At 44.4% G+C, this 22122-nt stretch overlaps 1 protein-coding gene and 1 long non-coding RNA gene across 3 annotated transcripts; one reads left to right on the top strand and one right to left on the bottom strand.

Moving 5' to 3' along the window:
- The first annotated feature begins 1071 nt into the window (after positions 1-1071).
- LOC310692314 (serine protease 27-like) lies at positions 1072-19268 on the top strand. Of its 2 annotated transcripts, XM_083473044.1 has the most exons (7): positions 1072-1294; positions 9143-9169; positions 11082-11108; positions 11329-11491; positions 13382-13653; positions 14873-15042; positions 17016-19268. In XM_083473044.1, exons 1-7 carry the CDS (start codon positions 1243-1245, stop codon positions 17298-17300), a joined length of 996 nt encoding a protein of 331 aa, XP_083329170.1. In that variant the 5' UTR covers positions 1072-1242; the 3' UTR covers positions 17301-19268. The 2 variants fall into 2 exon arrangements, with proteins under 2 accessions (XP_083329170.1, XP_083329171.1); XM_083473045.1 differs by lacking the exon at positions 9143-9169 and having other exon boundaries at positions 1127-1318.
- LOC310692327 lies at positions 8375-17008 on the bottom strand. Its single transcript, XR_014518720.1, has 2 exons — positions 15961-17008; positions 8375-9147 (listed from the first exon to the last, which is right to left on the bottom strand). It is a non-coding gene; the product is annotated as an uncharacterized lncRNA (long non-coding RNA).
- Positions 19269-22122: the final 2854 nt, after the last annotated feature.

Raw genomic sequence — 22122 nt, forward strand, 5'->3', positions numbered from 1 at the left:
ATATTTCAGTGAGTTTGGGATTGAGCTTTTGCCTTATCTTTGCGAGGGGGCTGAAAGTAGTGTGTGTTCCCCTTGACACAGAAGGTCATCGAGTCTGACCCCCTGCAATGCAGGGATCTTTTTGCCCAATCCTTTGTAGGGCTTGAACCCACAAAACCGTGAGATTAAGAGTCACATGCTCTACCAACTGAGCTATCAGCCAGGCAAAAGAAAGCATCTGAGGATGGTGCAGAGCAGGTCTGAGCAGGGCTGTGGCTTGGAGAGAGTCCTGAGAGTCAGATAAAGGGGCAATACGCCTACAATAAAACATGTTATTGACACAAGTGCATTCGTGGCAGATTTATTCTGCTTTATTAGTTCTTGGATGCTTCCCCAAAGCTACCACATTATTGCTGCCTGGTGGGGCTATAGCACAACAAAAATGGAATACTCCCCCCCCCCCGCACACTAGAGAACATGTATGGCACAAAATATTGCAGGATTTCAGCAGGTAATTACAGGATATACCTTGATTGGAAATGAAGCAGTAGAATGTCCTCCCCTGCAAAAAAAGTTTTGCAGGAGCAAATATTATTGAAAGCATGATCACTTATGCAGGCATGAATATAAACACTCATGATGCATAATTAAAGGGTCATCTGGAGGGTTTTGCCCATGTGAATCAGGCCTGCATGCTTCCTCTTGAGTATGCCTTCCTTTGTTCGCAACAACACCATTTAGCCGTTCCACCATTGAGAAAATGGAATTTCTGCACAATGTAAGTTGCTGCGGTTTTTCACTTATTCCAAAAAGAACTGGCACCAAGTTCGTATCCGGAAAAAGGCACACTAACAGGTATCCTGTTTTGTTTATTCAGGCTAACACAGCACAAGATGGATTTCTCCCTCCCTCCCTCCCTCCCTTGCCTTCGCTCCTGCCACTCTGCTTGGAGAAGCACCTTGTTTCTTGGAAGAGGGCCTTATATCTAGGAATCTAAGTTGACCAAACTCATATGAATATCACAGCAAAACCTGACCAAGCTGGGAGGGGGCAAAAGGCCAGTAAGGCGTGGTTACCTGGAGGGGACAGAAAGCGTAGTGGGTGGGCAGACAGGTTGGGTCACATTCTCCCAGGAGGCTGCCAGGAAGTGCCTGCCTGTTTCGTTGCACACCTAAGTTCTCACAGAAGCAGAAGCAAACCTGGAGGGCTGTAGCTTTGAGGTTGCCCTGCTCCCCTGGAGGTGAGGCAGGGCCCTTCTGCACTATGAGAATCTTCCTCTCCTTTTTCTGCCTCTCTATGCCACCCCTGATACAGGGTAAGTCATTGTGTGTGTGTGTGTGTGTGTGTGTGTGCGCGCGCGCACGCGTGTGCATGTATCTAAGAATCTCTGGATAAAACTAAAATGGGTGGTAGTTTCCATTGGGGTATCTGGGCTGTTTGGGAAGAGACAGAGGTGATAACAGGGAAGCTACTACTCCAGAGTTTTGCTTTAGAACATAAGAAAGGAGATGACACTAGAACTTTGTTGGTTAGAAAGTAGATTATCTTCCTCCCCCACATCTGCTTTGAAGACAAGTGATTACATAGGACTGTGTTTTCCATTCTGTGGAATCATGTCCCTGTGCAAATCATGTTCCATGCTAGATACTGTGCCCTTGCTGACTCCGCTCACCAGCCCCTTCTCATTCCTCTAGATTCACCCCGTAGAGCTTCCCCTTCACACCCCATGCAGCTACTAAGTTTGCTCTTCACTTTCCCAACTTCATTTCCCAAGCCACTTCTCCCTTCTATTCTACAGCCCCACTTTGCACCCCGTTTTCACCTTCACCCCGTGTCCATATCTTCCTCTTTCTTTTGTGCAACCCCACTTGCCCACAATCCACTTGCAGGGTAATCTCCTGAATCTTCTACCTCTCTTGCATTGCAAATACTGAACACCCTTTTCATTTTTTGTCCAACTATGAAGCCACCACCAGCTCCTATTCTTTAGACCCTTTCATGCCCCGGCATTCCGTTTCAACCCCATTTCCATGCCTTCTTCTCTCTCCTTTTTTGCACCCCCCTATGCACTTTCCATTTTCTCTTCTGCTCTCCCTACTTTTCTCAGCTCTCCCTTGTACACAGATCAACCCTATTTCCATGCCTCCTCATCTTCCCCATTCTGCAGCTGCTTTCATGCCAACACTTTATGCAGATATACAGTATGTTACAGTGGTACCTCAGGTTAAGAATTTAATTCGTTCTGGAGGTCCATTCTTAACCTGAAACTGTTCTTAACCTGAGGTACCACTTTACCTAATGGGGCCTCCTGCTGCTGCCGTGCCACTGGAGCACGATTTCTGTTCTCATCCTGAAGCAAAGTTCTTAACCCAAGGTACTATTTCTGGGTTAGCGAAGTCTGTAACCTGAAGCGTCTGTAACCCGAGGTACCACTGTACTGTAGATTCTTAACAGCAAGTACGTTGGCTTATTCTGCTAGAGAAGGCTAAACTCTGTTGATCAATGTTGTGTATATATATATCTGTATATTGCTACAAAAGTTGGGTGCCACCCCCAATTTCTATTCAACTGTGCCAAGATTCTAGGAGGGTTCCAGACGCTCATCCAGGATCTGTGTTCCTTTGAGAATAAAGACGTGGCAGAGACTGTCGTAGCCTTAGGAAATATTATCCATATATTTACACCTGTGTTTGCTTGGAGGGAGTTCAGATCTTACAGTATGGTCATCTCAAGAGTGTTCCCCGCCTCTCCCCCAGCCTCCCTTCAGCCATCCTGCCAAAGATGGATCTCTGTCTTTGTTTCCCCCTTCTCGTTCCCAGCACACCTTGCTAAATACACTCTTTTCCTGTCACATCACATGCACACCCTGTCACATTGCCAACCTCTGTCTGCTCAGGCCCAATGATTCCTCTTAGATGGACCATCAACCCCTTTTGTCATGTTAACACCTCTTTCCCTGGTGGGGTGTTGGCTTGTAAAGGAAGCTTAACCTGTATTTTTCCACTGGCCTGGAATCTTAATATTAACAAGGTTCTCACATTCATTAATTTCTTGGGTTTAGGGGGTCTCTCCCTTCTGACTCATAACATCACGTCTATCTATCTGTCTATCTATCTATCTATGGGTGTCCACTGTGACTTCTTCCCCAAAGGCTCATTCCTCCATTGTTTCCTGAGACAGACAGATGCCAACAATTTTTTCTCTAGTTAATAAAACATGTCTTCGAAATTACTACACTGAATCTGAACGGCATGTTGAAGACAACACATGGTATCAGGAGTAAAATACATTGTGTGAAACTTTTGAGGGCTATTCATCCTTTATTCTGTCACCTGAAGCAGCTGGGGAATGGCTTTTTGTTTCTTGTCTTTTCCTTCTCACTGTGCTCAAACAATGGCAGAAGTGTGAGGGGGTGGTGGTGGAGACCATCTGAGATGAAAATTGTGGTTTTAAACAATGGCAGAGGTTTGACTAAAGCAAGGATGGAGTAACACAGAGGGTTTTTATTAAAAAAGCAACAACCCCAAATCCCAGTTTTAACAAAGAGAAGTAGCAGAGGTGTGTACTGTGTAAAGAGATGTGGAGATGTCATGGAAGGGATGGTCAGTTCCTGAGGAGTGGGAGGAGATCAAGGGTTTGGAGCTAGATGACACAGAGGAGGGTCCAAGCAGGTGGTGGTGAAATTGGTGTCCCAAGAAAAATCTGAGCCAGAGGCTGGGACTAGGATGAAGAGAGCCAGGAGCTGAATCTTGGGGAGGGTCCAAGCAGGTTGACAGAGAAGATTCTGCCCCTGTGCCACTGAGCATATCTAGTCAGGCATCTCCTAAACTTGAGCTATTTGCCACACTGAGGGTTGTGTCCACCCCACTCTTCAATTGGAAGAGACAGAAGGTGTGCCGCTTCTTGGATCAGCATCTCTGCTTCTGCTCAGCTGTGTAATTTGCCTGCTGTGCCTTTTAACTATTGCCCTGCCTCATTAAAGATTTTTTGGGAAACAGAAGCCTAAGTTTAAATTCTTCAGTGAGGGTCAGGACAACAACACAGAAGCTTACATCACAGAGCTGTTGCCAACTCTTTCCTCTGTACTCAGAGGCAGTTTTAAACTGCCACTCTCCCTGCCTCAGTGTCACTCCCTGCTCACTCTATTCTAACCTCAGCCATTGTTTGAAACTACCAATTCCCCACTCTGTTTTCTCCATCCCTGCTTTATTCAAACCTCTGGTGTTGTTTAAAACTGCCATTTCCCCATGTCCTTCCACTCCTGCTCTACTCTAACTTTTGCTGCTGTTTTAAACCACTGCTTCTGCACCCTCAGTGTTGTTCCCTTCTTACTCCCATGTCATGGCCGCTGCTCTTGTGCACCCCGCCTTCTCCTTTGCTCCCCTCCCACACCCTGACATCAAGCTATTCAGGTTTGTGATGAGGCACTACAAATTCTGCAATGGGGGCTGCACGATTTTATGTATACAGGAAGATAATTGGGTGGGATGACTGCTGACCTTCTTGGGAGGCAGTAGGATGGAATGGGAGTGGGAGGCTGTATGGATCTTTGAGGTAATTGAATGTGTTTCCTTCTCCAGACTTCATACAGTTATTATGTGATAGAGATTAAAGGTAAAGGTAAAGGGACCCCTGACCATTAGGTCCAGTTGTGACTAACTCTGGGGTTGTGGCACTCATCTCCTTTTATTGGCCGAGGGAGCCGGCGTACTGCTTCTGGGTCATGTGGCCAGCATGACTAAGCCGCTTCTGGCAAACCAGAGCAGCGCATGGAAACGCCGTTTACCTTCCCGCCGGAGCGGTACCAATTTATCTACTTGCACTTTGACGTGCTTTTGAACTGCTAGGTTGGCAGGAGCAGGGACCAAGCAATAGGAGCTCACCCCGTCGCGGGGATTCAAACCACTGACCTTCTGATCGGCAAGTCCTAGGCTCTGTGGTTTAACCCACAGCGCCACCCGCATCCGTGATAGAGATTACATAGGGCTAAAAGAGGTGGCATTTCAGCACTATTACAGGGCACACTCCTGCACAGGCTTCTCAGTTGTGTGTGACTGACTGTGGGTCACGTCCCCCAGTTACCTGGAACCTTGTCTGTGTGAAGTTAACATTTCTGGAATGCATACAGATGTGTGCTTGTGTATGTGGGAAAATATGGAATTAGGGGAGAGGATCAGGATTCCTGGGTTCATTCCCTAGCTTTGCAAGGGGAATGCTGTCAAGGAGTCAGCACTCGTGGCCTGGGGGTGGGCAACCAGAACTTTCTGGAAGCAGACTAGTGTGCAGTTTGCATAAGAGCAGGTGAGTATGGCTGCCAATTGAGCATTTTCTGGCTGGCTTGTCAGGCGTCTGGGCTGGCTGCCAGACTGCAAATGGGAAGCTCTAAGAAGAGAAAAGCTTTCTTGTTTAGTTTGCTTCCAGTTCTGGCTTCTTCCCCTGCTTGTTAGTTAATTCATTAATTCGAAAACAATTTTCAACATGCATGCATTGTGCATGCAGGTACGCTGCGCAGAAGAAAGTTCACCTGGAATTTTTTTGGAAGTGTGTGTGCACTAGGAAGGCGCCATGTGCATGAAAAGGTCTTCCTGCTGGTGGCACCCAATATGTGGAGATGTTGTCTTCCACTTTTCCAGTGTCCCACCACTATTTGAAGATTGTTCTTTCCTAGTGAACCATATGGGCAGACCCTCCCCACCCCCAAAATGTCCCTGGGCACAATTTGTATGTCATGACATTGCATCCTTTTTAGTGACATTCTGTTCCAGGAACATGGACAGGCTCCACAGAGCAGCCAAGTTCCTGCTTGAAGAGGAGAAAAGCCTTTTGTTTACATATATATTTTTTTAAAAAAGGGGGGGAGAAAATCCCATATATATATATTTAATTGCATTTTCAGTTTTACAAACAGTAACAAAAAATAAAAAAATAAAACAGAATACAAACAATTTATCCCCTTTGACTTCCCTCCCCCCTTTTGTGCATCATTATGTTATTATTTTCCTTCTGCATCTTCTCAATAATTCCAGTTATTATAAACCCTTAATCAATCCATAATTCCATTTTTTTACTACAAGATTTCTGTCAATCCAACTAATGCGTGTTTACAATAATTTTTCAGATATGTTATATACTTTACCAATTACTTATAATTTGATTCTTCCTGGTTCCTGATTCTTCCTGTAAGTTTTGCCATTTCAGCATAGTTCATTAGTTTTTTATCTGCCACTCTTCCTTGGTTGGGACTGTATCTTCTTTCAATCTATGAGCTAGCAAAGTCTAGGCAGCTGTGGTCGCATACATAAACACTTCCCTCTGGTATTCTTGGTTTCCTTGGACGGTTTAATGAGTCAGGAACTAACCAGACTCGCTTTTTTTAATGACAAAGCAGTTGCATGCTGTTTGATTGGGGAACCAGCACAGAGGGAGGGGTTGTTTAACCCTTTCCTACTGTGTCATCGTCATGATCTAAATGGCTCCCACCAATTCCAAATGGATCCCTAGAAGGATAGACAAATACAGCAGCCTTTTCCTAGGGGCAACTGAGTAACAATGTGTATGCTAAGTGCCCCTCTCCCAGTGCCACTACTTCAGTCATATCAGAAGTCCCATGTAGCCTCTGTGAAGTACAAACCACTTTCTGGAGTACCTGGTCATCACACTCCTGCTTCACATTTAGTTTGGTCTTTTGATCAAAAGTGTGGGATCTGTGACTGCAGTACATGGGTGGTATGTTTGCAATTCTTCCATACTGTTTGTCACATGCGCTAAGCACACCAACCTTTTGCAGAAAAATAAACTGCCTGAGTTTACTCTGTTCGGGTCATTTACTCAGTTAATCCTCTTTAACACACTGAGTTTGCAGTGAGATCCTACTGTAAAAGTCCCCCCCATGCATTTAGGTATTTAGAGAAAGAATAAAAATTACCGTATTTTTTGCTCTATAGGACGCACTTTTTCCTCTCCAAAAATTAAGGGGAAATGTGTGTGCGTCATATAGAGAGAAAAATACAGAAATAAATGCCAGTCCCCCCATCCACCACCTTGCAAAATCTGCTTGCCAACAGGTAAACTGTTGAAACTGCACTTTGTAGTCAATGTGACTCCCTGACTGCCTGGTTAGTGTGTAAAAGCTCAACCAATTCTTACAAACAGTTGAGGGGATGGATCTGTGTCTGAACTCTCCAGACTGTAGGTGAGAGTTCATATGGTTCAATGCCCACTTGCTTTGTGGGAATAAATGAATGTCTCTTCACACAGAAAGGGCAATGGTGATAACCTAACCTTAACCATGAAACACCAAGGCTGTGTACACACAATACCTTTAAAGCACATTTGAAACACATCGTTTGCTGGCCAGCCTTCGGCTCAACAGCAGCACGAGGTGGAAAATGGAGAGAAAGCCCTGGAATAAGGAAACTGCAATCAAATAACAATTTCAATAGGAGACTTGCAAACCCCCCCCCCCTTTTTTTAATTTCCATTTGGAAAGAATGCTCTCACTGTTTGTGGGGACTAGGCCTAAGATAACAGCAATTGCTCTGAATCAGAATCTCACAAGAGCCTATGTGGGGTAGATGTTAAGTACACAACAAGCATTCATATCTGAAGCGAGTTCTGTTGGAATTATGTGTTTTAAGAAGCTGTGCCCATAAAAAGGTGTGGCTTGGAATGCTCAAATGACTACCAGGCTCCCCCTGGGCTCCAAGAAATGGCAGGGTGGGGGAAAGAAAACAATCAGTGTATTACAAAGTGGTTATCATTTTGCAGCTTTCCCCCTGCCACACTGCCACAGGCAGTCCTAAGAGTCTCAAGGCATACCTCACCAAAGAGAAGGATATGCTTTTGCAGGACATGACCTGATTTTTATTTGATTTGATGTCCTATTAGCACCCCACTTTTCCAACAACGTTAAGCTCAAAGCTGCTCACAAGAGAATTAAAAACTGGTAAAAATTACAATCATTGTAACCATATCAGAAACATATCAATACCAGCAAATATGAAGGAAAAGTATTGTAAGATTCTTTACCCCCCATATTTAATCCCCTGCTAGCTAAATCTAATACATAGACTTGGATTTGATAATGGTTGGAGATGTATAAAGCAGATTTTATACTTCTGGAATTGTCCTCAGATATAAACTTGTTGAATACCTGTACAGACAACAGTATTGGAATAGTTAGGATGCCCTATACCTCTGGGACCTGAGGTACTTTTACTTGATTTTTAAAAAGATGTTATGTCAGAAAATGATCCTAAGTAAGTAAGGTTACTAAATAAGTAACCTTATTGCTGCTGCAAAGGTAATGACTGAAAAAAGGGAAATAGAATGATAAAACACACACAACAGCATATAAAACACAACACCATATAAATAAAGCAAAAGGACAAATTAATCAGGCAACTAATACAATTTAATATAAATATATCATGAGTCAAAATATCAGAAATGGCTGCTGAGCCCCAAACTAGGAGCCGTTAATTTGGGAAGGGGATTTGTTGCTCAGTTCAGCAACAGGCTCCTGGGCAGCAAGACCTTCCATAGTTTTAAATCTCAACTTTGATTTCACCCTCAGTCAAAGAGCTCAATCACTTCTCTGTTGTTTTTGGAAGGGTGGGCAAAAATATTACAACGGGGTGTGTGTGTCAATATTGTAACAATATAATATGGGAGTAAATACAGAGATCACGAGTTGTTGGCATCCATTTGTCTCAAATGGTGCAACTTGGAGGGTGAAGTCAAACTGTTGGGAGGTTACAGTCCCTGCTGTGGCTGTAGAGACCAATGCAGGAGAGACATGTTTTGTTGTAGCTGGGGCAGGTGAAGGTGTCTGGTTGTGCTGCTGCAGATGCACCATGGCGTTTCTTCTCTTCAAGTACTGCAGGGTTCCACTCCATTCCAATGCGTTTCAGATGACTAGCCACCTGAGGCAGCACTGCCTTATGGCACAGATGCCCCCATGAACCTGGTGCCCGAGGTTGTCACCTGGGTTGTCTTGGCCCTGACTCACCATTGTTCCTTCAAGGACACCTTCTGTTTACCTTTTTCTTTTTTCAATGTTATGATTTTATTTGGTTTCCTCTTCCTGGTTCTTGCTTATACCCATACAATCTGGTTCCCAAGCTTTGCCTCTGATGATGTCATTTAATCATTTTTCACTCAGGTGTCCTGAAACGTGAAACTCAAAGCGGTGAGTATCTCTTTCATCTGGACCATGCGCAAAATGTACCGAACCATGCACTAAATATGCTAAGCAATATGTGTGCTCAGGCACTAATCCTATAATCTACAAGGAAATGTTCTCCCCTCTCCCCTGCAGAATTGTTAACATTGCTGTTGTTGTACTGGCAGGGGTTAAGGCAAAGGCTGTGTACACACCATAAGCTATGTTCCATCAAAATTGTTGCAGTGGGTATATGATTTATCAAATTCTTTCCTAAAGTTGGGGATTTTGTGGAACACAGTCTTGTTTTTCTTTGATAACCGATAAAGATTAGGAAAAATTATCACATTCAAAAGAAAAATTGGGTAAAAAAATATTGCTTCTTTTGAACATTTCTCACCACTTTTCATTTTGGGAGGCCACTATGACCTTTTGCTTGCTGCCCAGTATCAGCCTTGCTGATTCAGGAAATTATGATTTAATTTGCGTTTCTCAGCTGTGCGTCAGTAATCTATATTTTTGAATTTTAATGCTAGCACTTTACGAAGTTTCATGGTATTAATTTCATTTATCTTATTTTCTGTAGTGCACTGGAATTGTAGCAAAGTATTGTAAAAAGATTCTGGTCTATGATATTTGACACAATACTGGAAATGGCAGGATATGCTTTATCCCCAAATTCTAAAATAATCCTTTGAGGATATTGATCATCAGTTAATACAAACTCTACTGACCATATCAAAACTATGTATTGCCAAACTTGCAAATGTACCACCACCCCAACTGGTACAGAATGGCTGAAGAATACTTGGGAAATAATACTGCCAATAAAGCAAATATATAATAGAAGAACAATTTATAATAATTATCAAAACAACTTCAGTGAAATACAGTCTATACTTATAGAATTCTGGAATGACAAATTACCGTATTTTGCGCCCCATAGGAGGCTCCGGCCCATAGGACGCACCTAGTTTTTTGGGGGGGAAATAAAGAATTTTTTTTTCCCCCCAGGTGCGGGGCTGGAAGAACCAGGTTGGGGAACAGTGGGAAGGCACGCTCTGCCTCCCCGCTGTCCCCCGAGCTTGTGGGGCTGGCGATGGGGAGAAGTGCGCTGATCCCGGGACTGCAGGCAGCTCTGCGCCACCATCTGGAGTGGGGCGGGACTTAGCGCCCCGCTCCGGATGGCGGCGCAGATCTGCCTGCTGTCCCAGGACGGCAGGCAGCTCTGCCCTGCCGTCTGGAGCGGGGCGGGACTTAGTGCCCCGCTCCGGATGGAGGCGCAGATCTGCCTGCAGTCCCGGGACGGCAGGCAGCTCTGCGCCGCCATCCGGAGCGGGGCGGGGCTTAGCGCCCCGCTCCCAATGGCCGCGCAGAGCTGTGCTGAGCCGGGGACTGCAGGCATCTCTGCGCAACCCTCGGAGCCGGTCTCCCGAGGGTTGCGCAGAGCTTCCTGAAGCCTGGAGAGCGAGAGGGGTCGGTGCGCACCGACCCCTCTCACTCTCCAGGCTTTAGCGAAAGCCTGCATTCGCCCCATAGGACGCACCCAGATTTCCCCTTCATTTTTGGAAGGGAAAAAGTGCATCCTATGGGGCGAAAAATACGGTAGCTCATGATATATCTCCTTGTAACTCCTTTACATTAATCTTATTTTCTATCTGTTTATTTCTCACTTTTCCTAATGCAACTTTGCTATTCATATTTTCTCTTCATTTTATTCTTAAAAAGATTAGCAAGAAAACAAGTCTCACTTGATTTTTCAGTGCTTGAAATCAGCATCTACATTTTTTAAATCAAATGTTGAAGCCTCCAACCTAAAATAATGAGATAAGGTACTTTGTTGCTCACTATTTTGTTCATCACTAGTTTTGCTTTTAAATATTGCTTACTATGTACTGAAGACTCAAACCTGTTTCCTCTTTTCCTCTTTTATTTTTAGGAGATGTGGGAAATGGCACTCAGACAGGTAAGAGATCAGCAAAAACAGGTTCTCTCACTGAAAATCACAGGGTCATTGTAGCAGCACAGTGAAACTAGGGGGTGGTCTCTGAGGAATATAGCCTGGCCCTTGGCTTCTGTCCTTCATACTGGGAGTTTCCCCCTTTGCCTGGACTTCTTGGTGAAGAGGTCAAAACCGAGATGTTTGTCAATTTCCTGCCAGCTTCTTTTTCTCTCTGTTTTGCCAGTGTGTGGTCGGGTGATGCCCCAAAACCGTATTGTGGGGGGAACAGATGCTTCTCGTGGGGATTGGCCGTGGCAAGTCAGCCTCCAATATAATGGACAGCATGCCTGTGGAGGGACCCTCATCAGTGCTGACTGGGTGCTGACAGCAGCCCACTGCTTCCCCAAGTGAGTAACAAGGAGACTGGCCTTGGAGTGTGTAATGGGAAAAATGAGTAGGCTAAAGATCTGACCTAGCATTTTCAAAGAACACAGAAGCAGGACTTGTGAGAGCCTGCCTTACACACCCTTTGGAGATAGTACAGGTCCGTCCCTGTGTGTTTAGTGTTCGTTTTCTTAAAAGCAAGTCACTAGCCCTCGTGGAGGAATAAGGAGAGGCAGAATTCCCCCTATTTGTTCTCTATGTAGTAACAGATATTTAAACATATTAGGCCTCTGGAATTATGCTCTGGCTGTTTGGCAATGGTCTACTGCCATGTTAGGTCCTGTCCCCACAAAGTTTGCCTTCAGCAACTTTAAAAGAGCACCTGAAAAGGAGCTGTGCAAGGCAGAACTTCGTGGTGAGAAAGGCCTGCTCACAAGTGCAGATGTAAAAAGACAATGTTTTCCATTCTGCCCTTTATTTGTAACATACAGCACTTTGTTATACTGCAGTTTGTCTTTACTCAAAACTATGCTATCTGTCCCTCTGCTCATTGTGGCAAAATTTTCTAATTTATATAATTAATTACATAAATTATGTAATTTCTGTTGGAATTATCTGATATCCCTATTCACAAGTCTTCAATCCTGTCGTTCTCTGTTCTCTCCTTTGAGAAAACCCAGGAGCTTCAAGAGATAGCCTACTTGATATGTCAAGTCAGCTAAGCTTCTACCCCATTCCCCTCCCACCCCAAACACATAATTCCCCCCTCAGCTTTCTCTTGTATTTATTGTTGCCACTGGTCCGGCAGTGCCTGCTATCATCATTAATTAAATTTCTATCCCACCCTACATTGCAAAGTGACACGTGTATGATATTGTTCATGCACAACGTAAACCAAAGTAGCTGCCTCAGGTAAACAAACATGGTGACTAACTCTCTGTTTGTGTTACTGCTGCAAAACAGAACAGGGCTGTGGGGAGTGCCTCTGCCTCTACCACGGTGCTGCTCTTGTGTTTGGCTGCTGCTTTTGAAATGGGGAGCTTCCCCCCACATGGAGGCTCCCAATGTATATTTGAATCCTATGCCCAGGTATTCACTTGTACATGCAAGTGACCAACTGTGGTCACAGTCACACTAGGTTAAAAAAAAGGTAAAGGACCTCTGGATGGTTAAGTCCAGTCAAAGGTGACTATGGGGTTGTGGCGCTCATCTCACTTTCAGGCTGAGGGAGCCGGCGTTTGTCCACAGACAGCTTTCCAGGTCATGTGGCTAGCATGACTAAACTGCTTCTGGCGCAACAGAACACCGTGATGGAAGCCAGAGTGCATGGAAATGCCGTTTACCTTCCTGCCACAGCGGTACCTATTTATCTACTTGCACTGGTGTACTTTTGAACTGCTAGGTTGGCAGGAGCAGGGACTGAGCAATGGGAGCTCATTCCGTCACGGGATCCAAACCTCTGACCTTCTGATTGGCAAACCCAAGAGGCTCAGTGGTTTAGTCTACAGTGACACCTGCGTCCATAGCTGTCAACTTTCCCCCTTTTTATATGGAAATTCCCTTATTCCGAATAGGATTCCTTGCAAGAAAAGGGAAAAGTTGACAGCTATGCCCGCGTCCCCTACATTCACATTATCCATTTAAAGCACTGTGATAATACTCAAAGCAGTCATAACTGATAATTTTTGAGTAAAGCTGGCAGAGGAACCTTTGGCTTCCAGATGTTGTGGAGCTACAACTACCATAAGCCCCATCAAGCATGGTCAATGTCTAGGGATGATGGGGATTTTAGTTCAGAAACATCTGGAGGCCACAGTTTCCCCACATGTGGAGAACATGATACAATACACCCTCTTTTTAATTCAGAAACTACCCCACCCCATGACCTGACTCTTGTTTGTTTTTCCTAATAGGACGTCAAAACTATCTCACTTCCGAGCAAACTTGGGGAACTACCAGCTCTTGAACCCAGAACCCAATGCTAAGTGGTTGAAACTCTCCCAAGTGATTGTGAACAAGCACTATGCTGGAGATGGGACCAGTGGAGATATAGCTCTGGTTCAGTTGGAACATCCCGTACGCTTCACCAAAAGCATCCTCCCAGCCTGTCTCCCAGATGCCAAGGTCCAGATCCCAAATGGCACCCTTTGTTGGGTGACGGGATGGGGAGCTCCACAATATGGAGGTGAGGTGCTGTAGCTCAGGGGCAGAGCAGCTGCTTTGATTGCAGAAAGTTCCAGTTTTAATCCCTGGCAAAGATCCTTACCTGAAACCCTGAAGACCTGCTGATGGTTAGCACGGAGATGAACTTTAGTCTGACTCACTGTAAGGCATGCTTTCCAAACTGGGATAAAATGGTTCATCTGCGTGGCAGTTTTGGAATGGATGTGGATTAAGATGCTCAGTGAGGTTCATGTTTGCTTTTAACCTGTATTTGAATAGGCTTTCTCCCCCACCCCTTTGTATATAAACCACGCTGGGACCTTCTTCTGCAGGGCAGTATAGAAATGTCTAGAATAAATAATAAATAAATAAACAGGAGTACAGAGAACACATGGTTCAGAAGGTTTGGGGATTTAAGGGGACAGATAACCACTGTAACCAATATTACCACTTGACTGGAAGTATGATGTTGTGAGATATAGCTGCTTGGAATAATCCAGATTCGTGTCTCTGAGGGTGAGATATTAAAAAAATACAAAAGAAATTGTTATTGTTAATAATAACAAATAATTTGGAGTTCACGTGGTGAAAAGGGGAGATAAGGAAGGGGCTTGATAGGGTCTGGATACTTAGAAGGTGCAAATTAAGGGGAACTGAGATGTGAATTACTTAATGAGGGATACCTTTAGCTGGGTGCCAATATGGTTCCCTCTAGATGTTTTGGACTACAACCCCCATCAGCCCCTGCTCTTGCAGCTAGATCCAAAACATTTGGACGGCACCAGGTTGGCAAAGACTGGGATAGAGAGAGCAACTTAGACCAGAGTACTTAGCCATGACTGAGGTGAAAAGAAAAGGTGAAATTAGTGGCAAGACATTTGAAATTCTGTTGCTGCATGGTTAGATCAGAGATGGGCAACTTGTGGCCCTTTAGATGTTATCCTCCAACTCTCATCTGTGGCAAGGTTAGAAGCAAGTGTCCCACATTTTCCCAGTGCATTTTCCTACCACTTTCCACATCACAACAAGTCAGATCTTTTGGGTAAGTGGATTTGTTGTGTAAGACCTCCAATCAACTACATTGTGCGACCTGAATTTGCCAGTATATTTTTGAAACACCCACTGTTGTTTTTGAGGTGGATTTGCATCCCTTTCCTCTTGCAGTATTTAATTTATTCTGAATTGCTTGATTTCTCATTCCTCCTCTTCTTCCATCCTTGCCATCTTATTTTTGCCTCAAGCTACCCTCCGGGCTCCCAAGACCCTGCAACAGCTCCAGGTGCCCTTGATAGACACAAGATCCTGTGATGCCATGTACCACATTGGCACTGGTATCCCCCCCAGTATCCGACAGATCGAGGATGACATGATCTGCGCTGGCTATGCCGAAGGAGAGAAAGATGCATGTTTGGTAAGAAAGGAGTACCAGCGGATATGCAAATGGCAGAGCAGCAGTGAGGGCATAGGGCAAGGATGAGAAACCTGAGTCCTTCCAGATGTGGTTGGATTTCTCCTAAACCCATTCCGTCTCACTTATTCCCTCTGCACCCTCCACTTACTAATAACCCTGTAACTGTGGGCCACAGCTGTGGCACAAAACCAATCAAATAAGATATTATATTTAACAAAAGCCTTTACATTTATTTATATCAAGATTAGAAAGTGAACAACCTTATCTGGTTTAAAATAGTACTGTATCTTTAAGTCAGTATACACTTTGTTAGCTTGTTACTGTCACTTTAAATATCAACACATTGTATCCAGCTATTAATGTTAAAGTGAGACAGCTTTAAGGATGCAATTGCCTCCCCCCTCCCCACACCCCAATTAAGTCTCACCAACAGTCATACTTTGGAAGTCGAACAGCTTAGTTCCAGAACGTTTTGGCTCCCAAACGCTGCAAACCCGGAAGTGACTGTTCCAGTTTGCGAACTATTTTTGGAACCTGAACGTCCAGTGTGGCTTCTGCGGCTTCTGATTGGCTGCAGGAGCTTCCTGCAGCCAATCAGAAGCTGTGCTTTGGTTTTCGAATGTTTTGGAAGTCAAATGGACTTCCGGAACGGATTCCGTTCGACTTCCAAGATACGACTGTAGTTGAGGACTCTGTTGGAAGCCTCTTCTCCCAACCCCTTACTGACTTATCAAAGTGTAGGTTTGTCTTGCTGTACTACTTGGAAATTTCGCCTCTGGGATTCCTCCTGCTCATCAGAAACCAACATTCCAGGTTGCTTCTCATTTCCCCCCGTCCGACAATTCTCCCCTTGCCTCTACAGCCTAAGCCAAGCAATTCAGTCAGCCCAACAAGTATTTGGCCACCAAACTGCTCTACCTCCATCTTAGGTCTGCTTTCTTATTCCATGATCTTCATCCTCTGCTGTCTTCTTCTTCTGGCTGAACACCAAGCACCAACAACTCCAACTGTCCCTCTGCATACCAGCACATGGCTTTATATATACTTCCTCTGGGCCCTCTAGTCCAGTCCCAGCCAATCAGAGTGTCCAGCTGAAAATTCTAAACCTGCACCCACCAATCAAAATCTGCAGGCATTCTATACTTCTTTTGCATACGGAGAATTCTAACACTAGCCTTTCCTCACAGTTGTCAGTTAAGGCTCCCGTTGTCAGTTAAACTGACTTTGGCCATACCAAGACAGAAAACTTCCCACCTAAAATACATTACAATCAGTGCTTTTCTTCTAGAAAAAAGGTGCTGGTACTGTGTACCATTGAGCACACCCAGAAAAAAAGAACTCATTACAATGTATATTACAATACAAATGTATTGTACACATTACACAATGCTTATTAAAACCTGATTCAAATAAATAGGATTTCCCTCCATACATTCTGAAGAAATATGGCGAACCAGATGTCAGTCACTAGGGGGGAAATTGCTGTTACTAACTGTCGAGACTCCAAAGAGTTTTGTAACTGTTGCTGTCACAACTACTAAACACATGGTACCTATAGTTCAAAAATTGTGTGTGTGTAGGGGGATATTCAGGGAAACTTTGTGCTCCTTCCTAAAATTTGCTGAAAAAAGTTCCAGTAGGAATATTTAGCTCAGCTTTCATTACACCTGTCTGGAAGTCCTTTAGCCTAACTCCCAAGGTAGGTTTAGCCTGGTTGTAGCTTCCTAGTGTGGAGGAGAGGATGTTCTGTCCATGCTCAGAGGCAGCCTGGAAAAGGGACTTTTTTATTTTAGTTATACCTTTAGTAGGCACAAGACATAGGTGACAGAGTTCTTACCCAGGGAGATGGTTGTGTGTGCAAATGGAACGTCCTGGCAGTGGTTGGCTGGTAGCACCAGGCTCAACATAAAACAGATAAGGCCTGGAGCAAGGGCCATGTTACAAACTCTCACCAGCTGCTTTCCTTAATCTAGGGCGACTCCGGAGGTCCCTTGGTCTGTCAAGAGGATGGTGCTTGGTTTGTAGTGGGCGTTGTGAGCTGGGGTGAAATGTGTGCCATCCCCAACCGCCCAGGTGTCTACACCCGTGTTGGCTTCTACGAGGACTGGATAAAGAGGCACTACGCAGGAGCTCAGTTCGGCCTCGTGAATGTCACTTATTACAGAGACGCTTCATCTGCGTTGGCCTCCACCCTTGTCCTCAAAGAGTTCCTGCTACTGCTCACTGCCTCCTGCCTCACTGCCATTCTTCTGGCATAGAAGGATATGAGTGTGTTCCAATGTTTCCCTCACTCAAATGAAGTGTTATGGGAAACAAACAAACAAAAACCCAGGTTATTTTCACCAAAAAAAAAAAAAAAAAAAGTGTCTGAAGATTACTGGTAGTGCAGTAGCTTCTGCTGTTCTATCATATACCTCAGGGATGTATCAGGAATGCAGTTCTGAGTGGATGGATTCTGGAATGTTCTGGAAAGTTCCATGTTTTGATGAAGAGAACAACAAGAAGGACAACGTCAGACTTTATGGACTTATAGAACATTGGAGGTGTGGGGAGCGATATTTTCTGGTGAGGGAGCAGGACTTCTTCACTTGGAACACTGCCCTCTAAGCTCTCCCCCTCTCCGCTGCTTAAAATATCCCTTACATTGGAACAGGGGTTCTTGCATCCTGCCCTAAAAGGTGCTAATTTTGTGAACTGTTGACTATACATATGCACATTTGCACAGTCTATGCAGACCACAACATTTCTTACTTCATGGAGTAGAATTTGAATTCTCATTAAAAGGAGGAAGTTGTGGGGCTGTATGAGCAAAACACCCCTCACTGCCACCTCCATGCTCCCTGATGTCTGCGTCTTAATCAAACTTTTTTTCATGTAGTGATACAAAGGACACATCATACATTTGAAGCAATAGGATACCACTGTAAACAGTCTACCTCTGTGAGGGGAATAGGGGTCTCCTAACAAATCTCAGCACTGTTAACAAACTACAGGTCCCAGGATTCCTGGGGGGGGGGGGAAAGCCACGACTGTTATAATGGGTATCATACTGCTTCAAATGTATGGTGTGAGTGGCCAAAATGATCCTCTCTGTGAAAAGGGACCTTGATTGGGCCAGGGCCTCTCCTCACATAGAAAAGCACAATGCACATGCATCACTACACAAACAACATTCCTTCTGTTGTAGTTTGAGCACATGGATGCCGTGTGTGTGTGGTAGTGCTGTGTGGAGCATGCAGGGCTTATCAGCACAGCCTTTGAGTCCCCACCACACCTTCTTTTGACATGTGGAGGGAATCATGTGAACCCCCATAAAGTGGTCCTAATCAGGGGAGTGACTGGAAGGTAGTTTTGTACAAGGGTGTGTGGTGTGGTGAGGGACAGATGACAACCTCCTCATTTGATTACAGTGGTACATCAAGTTACAAACGCCTCAGGTTACAAACGCTTCAGGTTACAAACTCTGCTAACTTGGAAGAGTTACCTCGAGTTGAGAACTTTGCCCCAGGATGAGAACGGAAATCATGTGCCGGTGGCACAGCGGCAGCAAGAGACCCCATTAGCGAAAGTACACCTCGAATTAAGAACAGTTTCAGGTTAAGAACGGACCTCCGGAACGAATGAAGTTCGTAACTAGAGGTACCACTGTAGTTTGGCCTCTTTCCCTCCTCCCCTATCCTGCCCTGTTTTCCAGGGAAGGGTGTCATTTCAGCGTTTAGCAACTTGTGCCTAAAAGTCTAGGGAGAAACACACACCCCCCTAACTTCCTTACATGACATATTTACAAGAAGGATTTTAAACAAGAAGAAAATTACAAAGCCTATGCCAGAGAGCCACATTCAGACCAAAGAGGCTAGTCCCCATGGTACATTGAAACTTCTTGCCACCAGCACCATATTGTTCGGCTTTTAGCTGGGCATTGCTGTGGTGCATTACCTCTTCTTATTTGTAGGGAACCAGAAAATAAGGAACCACTGCTGACTCCTATTTTGCTCCCACCATGGTATGTATCTTTCAAAACCTGTTACCCACTGCCACCTTATATCTGTAACATGCTGTTTACCAAACCTTTCAGTGTAATCCAGTGGCTGTGGTACTTTAGATGTGATACAAAAACCAAGCAAACAACTTTATCAGTAGTAAATACAAATAACAAGATGTTCTTTATTTATTATTAACTATAAAAGTAAAATAAGGCAAATACTATGCCTAAATTGGTTACTGTTTCTCTGAGACTTGTGTTTTTTTTACAAGGGTACTACTGTTACAAATGGCAGCTGCTTTCAAATACAGAAAGTTACTTATGAGTAATTTGTAATGCATAGTTCCTATTAAATTTATATGCCAGTTAGTCTCTCTTCTCACCACTGCAGGGCAGATAGGACTTCTGCTGGTTTCCTATGAACCAGGCATGTAGGCACTTCTCTCTTTGGTCAGCTTCAGAAGCCTCTCTGCTAATCTTTGGCTTAAGCCAGTGTTTCAGATTCTGGATGGTAAACTCAGTCTCAGACAATGATTCTTTGTGAAGTGTTAAAACTAGCCTATTTATGTTCCAGCCCCACTGCAATTCAACCAGATTTGAGTGGCACATAATTCTCTCCCATCACCTGACTACTTTTCCTATCCAATGAGTGACCAAGGACTTCAAGCCAATCAAGAAAAACCCACTCTTTAGTGCTAAATTGGAGCAAATGTCAATCTGGAGAAAACCTGAATTCCCGGTTTGCTCTGACTAAGCACTAAAGAGCAGTTTTCCCTGGGGGTGGGGGGAAAGAGGAAGTGTGGATAAGCCCTAAGCAACCACCAGCCACCAATGGATACTTAGCATTTTAAACTTAACCGTTCACATGACCCCCAAATGCACAATATTGTAAAAGGTGATTTCTCCACAATTGCAGAGACATTGCTGCTTTCTCACTGAAACACATGGCAAAAGATGTTTGTTGCTCATTGGGTAGTACAGATGTCTAGTGGTTGACAGCTGACTCATGGCACTTTATTGTTTCCAACCATTCTTCCCAATTTGTTGGAGTTCTGGTTGTAACTGAAAACACACCTGCCTTTTGACACCGCCTTTGTACGTTTTTAGGACACACCTAAATTCTGTGATTGTAAGTTGTTTTAAGCTATTTTTAAATATTGTGTTTTAATTGTTGTAACCCGCCCTGCTGTTGCTGCAGCAGCAACAACAACAACTTCCACATCCCAGCCCCCAACTCTGAAATCTACAAGTGAAAGAGGGAGTTTTTGCAGTGGATTTGATTTGATCACAGGCCAAATGTATTTTTATTTCCATACCACAGAGAGTATCGCTATACTACAAATATTGGTTTGATATCATTTGAGGGGGGTTCCCTGAAAACTCTAGTTTGGCTCAGGTACTGAGAATTGTCTCTTTGAAGCACCTCCTTGCCTGCCACCCAAACTAGGCATTGCCTGAGAGATGTGAGATGTCTCCCAGTATGTGTGCTCATAAATCTAAAGTTGTTGTGCAAGTTTGCCTGTTTGAGAAGAAGGAAGAAGTGGAGGCTGCTGGACAAGGGGCTGTGTGGCCTGAAGGGCTAACTTAACCCTTTCCTTTCTTGCATTTGTCAGTTCGTGGAACTGTGCACTTGTAGGTTATTTGCATGTATTACTCAATTGGTGTACTGTCTGTGTACCTTTATTTCTTTAGAGCTTTTGTACTAAGCTCTTCAGCCAAAAAGGCTCTCTTGAGTGGTGTATATACCACCCATTAGAACAAGACAGTTCCTGTCTACAGGCTTACACCTCCCCTTTTTAAAAAGACATACAAGGGAAAAGGGACAAGGAGGGAAGAGGGGAAAAAGCAAACCCAGGTGCCAATTCCTAAATAACAGCTCATGTAATGACCAGATGGCATAGGAATAGTTCAGGGGAAGGAGGTGTGTGATGGAGCTGGAATGAGGCTGCCCAGTGAGGCAGCCTGATGGAAAGCCTACCACTGGGTGGCAGTAGAGGGAGACGGTGCCCTATTGGAACAAATTTGAGTTTTCTCCAGATAGACGTTTGCTCCAATTTAGCACTAGAGAGAGAGGGTTTCCCCTGGGAAAGGAGCAGGATAAGGGGAAAACTGCTCAGATCCATACCTAGAAAGTGTGGGTCAAAGGGAAAACTGCTCATACCTGTGCTTTCTCAGCACGGGATGAGTGGAAGTATGAACACTGATGTAGCCTGATGGAAATAGCTGAGCTGTACACCAGGGGTAGGCAACCTAAGGCCTGAGGGCCAGATGCGGCCCAAGCACCTTCTCAATCCAGCCCGCAGATGGTCTGGCAATCAGCATGTTTTTACATGAGTAGAATATGTCCTTTTATTTAAAATGCATCTCTGGGTTATTTGTGGGGCATAGGAATTCATTCATATTTCCCCCCCAAAATATAGTCTGGCCCCCCCACAAGGTGTGAGGGACAGTGGACGGGCTCATGGCTGAAAAAGGTTGCTGACCCCTGCTGTACACATTAGCAAGTGTACACAAATACTTGTATATGGGGTGTCAAGAATCTGGTGATAGAGGTGAATGGCTGCTTTGTGCATTCAAGAGCAGAATTAAATATTTATAACATTTCCTAAGAGAGTGTCACAAGACTATTTCTCTCCTAACCCCCTCCCCCCCTGCATTTGATACTATCGCCTAATAAAGGCTTGCAGAGCAACATTGCTCAAATTCCTCTCAATTTAAGAGTCACCTCAGGTCAGAGAGAAGTATTTCTCAATCCAGGTGTCAAGGTTCAAAGAGTTTATTGTGAAGGGAAGGAAAGAGATAGACAAGGAAATGCGGGAGCCCACATACCAGACGGGGCTCCTTTACTCACATGATGGGTGGGGGAGAGGATTTCACCACAGAGTTACGGAGTTACGTGCGTGTTACAAAAATATGTCACATGATACACAGTACAAACAATAAATAAAGTCATAAATATATACACTTGGCACCATGCTGGTAAATCAACTTCATGTCATGAAATAAACCAGGCCAGAATGTCTATAGCAGCTGAGATTTTGCATTGGTGAGAACAGCAAAACCCCATGAACAGAGGTAGAGAATGGTAGGTTTGGTGT

This window comes from Podarcis liolepis, assembly GCF_965112155.1.
Source record: "Podarcis liolepis genome assembly, chromosome: 13".
Taxonomy (NCBI): domain Eukaryota; kingdom Metazoa; phylum Chordata; class Lepidosauria; order Squamata; family Lacertidae; genus Podarcis; species Podarcis liolepis.